Source organism: Felis catus, chromosome E1 (assembly GCF_018350175.1).
Source record: "Felis catus isolate Fca126 chromosome E1, F.catus_Fca126_mat1.0, whole genome shotgun sequence".
NCBI lineage: Eukaryota > Metazoa > Chordata > Mammalia > Carnivora > Felidae > Felis > Felis catus.
In genome coordinates, this window is record NC_058381.1 from 12,296,834 (window position 1) to 12,302,833 (window position 6,000).

The window sequence follows — 6,000 nt, forward strand, 5'->3', positions numbered from 1 at the left end:
TAAGTGAAATAAAGAAGTTCCAGGCCCTAGTTCTTTTTTTTTTTTTTAATTTTTTTTTTTTTTAACATTTATTTATTTTTGAGACAGACAGAGAGCAGGAACAGGGGAGGGTCAGAGGAAGAGGGAGACATAGAATCTGAAACAGGCTCCAGGCTCCGAGCTGTCAGCACAGAGCCTGATGCGGGGCTCGAACCCACAGACCGCGAGATCATGACCTGAGCCGAAGCCGGACGCTTAACCGACTGAGCCACCCAGGCGCCCCTGGGCCCTAGAACTTCTAAGAATGTCACAGGAATAAAGGGAAATCATGATTTACGGAGACCAAGTCCTGGCACGCCCACCTGTGTCTGGGACTCCCACCCCAAGCCTCCAGCACCCCTGGCAGTGGAGGGCAGCACAGTGAGGGGCACTATGAGACCAAGAGAGCTGAGAGGAGATGCAGGAGGGCTGGAAGGGGCCTGGCGGAGACCAAGACCAACCTCCTCATTCTCCGGACGGGAAAATCGAGGCCCGAGGAGAGAAAACAACCCAGCCAAGGTCCCACAACAAAACAGCAGTAGAGGCAACTAGAACTTAAGTTCAGATGCAGGACTCCTTCCACAAAAGGCACGCTTAAAATTGTACAAGTCGGTAGGAGAATGAGACATCACGTCAGGTCAAGAGCCACCACCAACCCCAGAAACCCACACTAAGGCTGGGAAGGGGATCTAGAAGCCAAGAACCCTGGGCTCCAGACCTACTGGTCCCACTGACCACCAACCCCTGTGATTCACCTCCTTTCCCCACCTGCTTCCCTTGTTTTACTCTAAGTGGCTTCCTGAGTGACTGACTGCACTCACTCCCCGGACTCCAGAATTCCTACCCAGCCCACACCACTCATCGAATCACCTACTTGCCTGAGTGGGTGATTGCACCTAAGAACCAAACCGGACCTCCATCCCCATGAGGTCAGATTTACGTATTAATTTTGTTTCCTCCCCACCCCACAAATCTACTCCCAGTCTGTTATTCTCCATCTTCGTAAAAGGTACTGTTATCCACCCAGGTCTTCTCAATCCCCACCTCCAATCAACCTCCAATAATATCCTGTCCCTAGTGTCTGATGGCTCCTTCCATCCTGGCCAACACGGACCTGGAGAAGACCTTTACTGTAATTTACCTGGATGATTCAAGACAGTCTTTGAGAGCTTCTGCTTTAGGCCAAAATTATTTTCCTAAAACACAAGTCTGATGGATTAGAAAGTTATGCATAAAAATAACTACAGGGGAAGTACAAGTATCTGAGACTTTATCATCTTGAAAACAAGACCTTCATAAGCATGAGATTAAAACTGCAAGCTAAAAAGGAAACACGGAAATTTAACTGCATTCATATTTAAAACTATCACTTAAAAAAGAGAAAAAGAGAAATGCAGGGAGAAAATACCTGCAATATATGACAGGTTCAGATTAACATCTAGAGGAGGGGACAGCAAACTATAGTTTATAGGCCAAATCCTTCCAGCTGCCTGTATTTGTAACTTTGTAAATACAGTTTTATTAGAAACAGCGATACCCCCAGTTAGTTTACCTATTGTCTAAAGTGGCCTTGCACTGCGGCTTTTGCCCTACAATGACAAAGTTGTGTGGTCGCTACAAAGATCATATGGCCCACACTGCTAAAATATTAACTATCTGGCCTTCTAGAGAGGGAGTCCATGGACCCCTGACCTAGGATATATACAGAAAGCTCCTACAAACCAGTTTGGGGGAGGAGGAGAAGGCGGGGAAATTGACCCAACAGAAAAACATATGAATGGGCAGTCAACATAAGAAACAAAACACATGTAATAAATATTATAAAAAGAGGCTTAACCTCACAGGTAATTAGGGAAATTATTAAAGAACTAAATCGTTTTGATAACTTCCAATCCTGGCAATGGTATGACACAGCCTTTTTTGGAAGGCAATTTAGTAATATCTGTAAAAAAAATTCAATGTGCTTGATGTCAACCCAGCCATTCTATTTTTAGCTATCTGCCCCCAGAGGAATACTTGCATTCGTGCACGCACACACACCCAAAAGCATTTAGAAAACTGTTTGCTGAGGCATTCACAGGCTGTAACAAACCCAGAAGTAACCTTGCTGTCCATCAATAAGGGAATGGTTAAACTATGGCACATCCCTGATGGCGTAATATGCAAAATAATTTTGGTGTATTTGTATGTCACACCATGAAAAGAGCTGTAAGACACATCATTAAGCAGCAAAAAAAAAAAAAAAAAAAAAAAAAAAAATGTTCCTGAACAAATACATATATAGTTTAAATACATATATCATTTAGGTTAAATGAAGGTTTTAACTGTGTATTCAAGTCCATATGCATATAGAGAAACACAGGGGACTGAAGGCTAAATGCCTTAAAAAGGGGGGTGGCCACAGTGATCACTGATCTATCTTCCAGCCTTGAAGGTCTAAAATAAGCGAGGGCAGGGAGGGGCAGCAGGAAGCAGGGCCTTGGGGGAGACTGATGGGAACCAATTGGCTGAGGTTTTCTAATGGAGCCAAGAGGATGAGAGTAAGGCTGGGGGAGGCCGGATGCAGAGAGCAGCAGCTAACGCTGCTGGCAACAGCCCTGCGTCTCCCTCCTTCTCTTTTCAAGAGCAGTTTCTTCCTGAAAGATCCCAGGAGGTGGAAGGCTGGCCTAATCTCTCCCTGCACAAATAACCCCACTCATTATTTCAGAAACTACCATCCCAGTTGTGCCCTGGAGGACTCAGGCCTGTTTTAAAATCCACAACTGAACCGTGAATACAGTTGAAGAGTAAAGTACTCCAAATATGCAACACTCTCTCTTGATCCAATTAATAATCAACAGAATTAAAAAAAAAAAAAAAGAATTTAACAGATTCAATTCAGATATGCAGATCCTATTCTAGTTTCTCTAAGCTTCAGAACCAGAAAACAGTCCTTATGAGGTGTAAACATCCAATCTACCAATTTTGGGAGTTGCCTGGAATAACCAGAAAGCTCTCTCAGAACAACCCTTGCCAAACCCGTAAAATTCCTAAATCCAGGTGGACTATTCCCTAGGTGATTTTTGTTTGTTTAATTGTTAAGAGTTTAATAAGATACCATTCTTTGCTTTTCATAGGGTGAGAGAGGTAAGCCAGGGATCCCTACTCCCAAATTTTAGAAAAGGAAACTGTACAGAGACAAAAGAACTTATTCAAGGTCACACAGCTGAAAGTGACAGCGAAGACAGAAGAAAGGTCTCCTGACTCCTGGTCCGAGTCCATCATCACCACATCAACTGCTTCCCCCCCAAAAAGGCATCCAGTTGAGAAGACGGGAGTCACCCTTAAAAGCCCACCGCTGAACATCTTACCAGGAAGCTGAGTTCTACTCTTCCCAAACGGACCTGGCCCTTCTATCCTAAAAACCTATGACTTTGCAGCCATGAGTGTTTGGTTAAGCTTTTGGTTTTGGATGAAAGGAGTCTTTTCTGGCTGTTGGGATTCTGCTCTCAGAGAAAGACACCATGTCTCAGGCCATAACCCCGGCCCCGCCACCCCACTCTGGTCTGCCATGTAAACAAGTCAAACCCTGTGAGTACTTAAGTAGCATTAAAAACAGCCAGGCCGTACACTTCAAAGCAATGTTTTCCATCTAAGGGGTTCTTCTGCAAAAGGAGTGGCTACAACTAGGTCACACCGGACGGGAATGTGAAGGGAGGTCCCCCGGCCTCATTCGGGGGATGAGAGAAAGCTCTGAAGAGGACTGAGACCGGGGAAGAGGCAAAAAGGGGCCACAGATACAGCCCAAGGGGATGCAGACAGGGCTTGATCAGGAAATCCAAGGAATCTGCTTGGCCCAAAGACCTCCAAGTACTCCAAAGAATCCTGGGGATCCTGAGGATTCTCTGGTACACTGGGAGCTCAGAGAGGAGCGACCAGGGCAGGGGTACCCAAAGGCCAGTGGGGACTGCAGCCCAACTTCTTAGGGAGCTGTTACGACACAAATTCCTTCATCTCCTAGATCATTCCAGGAATGGGGCTCCACGACTCTGTATTTTTAGAATGTGACTCTGATGCAGGTTTGGAAGCCGCTGAACTAGTCCACAGCCCTCATATGGCAGACAAGGCCGTGAGAAGTGAACGGACTTTGCCGAAGGCACGCAGGTCTCCCCATCCCTAGCCAAGCGACCAAGAGAGCTGGGAGAAAAGGGTGGGGAGAGGAGCCCCCAGCTCTCCCATCAACAAAAAGCCCTCCAGTTCAAGTTCAAGCGCCAAGACCCTCCTCCTCAGACTTGAGGACCATTCACCTCTCTCCCATCACTGACAGGGACAATGATTCAGAAAACGGACAAGCTGGGTCTGACAGGAGGGAAGCCCACAGTCCACCCTGACCGTCCTGCTCCCCTGGCCTCTCTGGGTGCAGAAGTCAAAGTCGGATCCTAAAACAGACTCTATGGGGGGTACTGCGAAGCAGCAAGCAATCCCCAAGCGCTTTGTTCCTCCTAAGAAAAACCAGGCATTTTTGAGTCACCCAAAAAGCATGAATCACACGGCAGGGCTATGGGAACGGGAAAGGATGTTATTTTTCGGCATACTTGAGGATTTTCCCTTTGTCCCGGCTCTATCAATACACTTCCCGCTCCCTCCCTCTCCCCCCCCCCCCATCTCCATCTTCACCACCCTCCCCAGGACTCATGTACATTCTCTCTGCTCCGTTTTTATTTTCCCCAGGGTCCTTCAGACGCACCCCCACCCCCGCCTGCCTCGGGAACTGGGCAACGTCCGCTCTCCTTTCCAGAGAAGGATGGTGGTCTCACCGGCGTCAGAACTGGGGGGAGGCGGCCAGCGCCCCCTGCGAGCCACTCTCGCCCGCCTCGGCCGACTGCCTGCAGCACCTAGCGGGGCGACTGCGCCCCCGGAAACTTCCAGCCCAAGGGGGCCGCCGGGGGTCTGGGGGCCGCCCGGCGCGGGGCCCGGGTCTCCGCCTCGCGGTCGACCCCGGGACCCCCACCCGCTCACCTGCGTCAAGTCCTCGTCGTTGAGCAGATGCGACTCGCGGGGCTTAAAGCAGTTCTGACACTTGCTCTTGTTGAAGATGTTGGCCTGGAATTTCCTACACGGGTTCTCCTTGGCCGCCGACATGGTCGGCGCGGCGGCGGCACAGGCCCGGCGGCCCGGCCCGGCCCGGCGCGCGCTCCGCGGCGGACGGCGGACGGCGGACGGCGGCGGGCTGGCGGCGGCACCATGCACGGCGGGCTCAAGCCGGGCTCAGCGCGGGCGCCGAGGCATGCCCCCGCCGGCCAGCCGCCTCACAGCCGGGCCGCGGACGCAGGCCCGGCCGCGGCCGGAGCGCGCGCCCCCGGCGGTCAGGGCGGCCTCGCGGGCCCCGGGACGCGAGCGGGGCCTCTCCTCGCACGACGGCGCTGCGCTGCACGGCGCGCCGGGGCACCTCGGCGCCGAGCCCCGCGCCCGGGCCCTTAAAGAGCTCGCAGTCCCCGCCGCCCGCCCGCACAGCCGCCGCCCGGCCTCCGCGGGCCCATGGACGCGGCCTCCCGGGCCCGCTGCCTCCCCGCGCTCCGGCCCGCCTCCCAGGCGCCGGGTAGTTGCCGGTCCCCGGGGTCGGTCCCCGCCGCCACAGCTGCCCTCGGCGCCCAGCGGCCGCAGCAAATGGTAGCGGAGCGCCTCGCGCACTCCCGGGGCGGGGCAGGCGGGTGGGCGCGCGGGCGGGCGGGCGGGGGAGGAGGGAGCGATAGGGGCAGCGCGCAGGGAGGGGCCACGCCCTCCACGCGATCGGCAGCGCCTCCGGCCAATGGGAGGGGAGCGCTCCAGCTAACAAAGAAAACCCTCGGCCAATGGGAATCGGAGGCGGGGACAAAGGGTAGCCGGGCGCAAGGTAACTTGTGTAGGCGAAGGAAGGTGGGGGCGCCGGGATGGGACGTTCAGGTTTGGTGGACTGGCGCCGGAGCTGGCTGGGTCCTGACAGCTGCACGGGCTGGGGCGGGG

The 6,000-nt window shown here is 52.9% G+C and overlaps 1 protein-coding gene across 9 annotated transcripts in view; it reads right to left on the reverse strand.

Moving 5' to 3' along the window:
• MPRIP (myosin phosphatase Rho interacting protein) overlaps positions 1 to 5,712 on the reverse strand; it is a 155,005-nt gene extending 149,293 nt beyond the window's left edge. For 3 of the 9 annotated variants that reach the window (XM_045044390.1, XM_045044392.1, XM_045044389.1), the window contains exon 1: positions 5,017 to 5,711. In XM_045044390.1, coding sequence (XP_044900325.1) covers positions 5,017 to 5,139 — 123 coding nt within the window. In that variant the 5' untranslated portion in view covers positions 5,140 to 5,711. Of the gene's footprint in view, positions 1 to 5,016 lie in introns of all 9 variants that reach the window. The other 6 variants (XM_045044395.1, XM_045044394.1, XM_023244645.2 and 3 more) reach the window with 4 other exon arrangements.
• Positions 5,713 to 6,000: the final 288 nt, after the last annotated feature.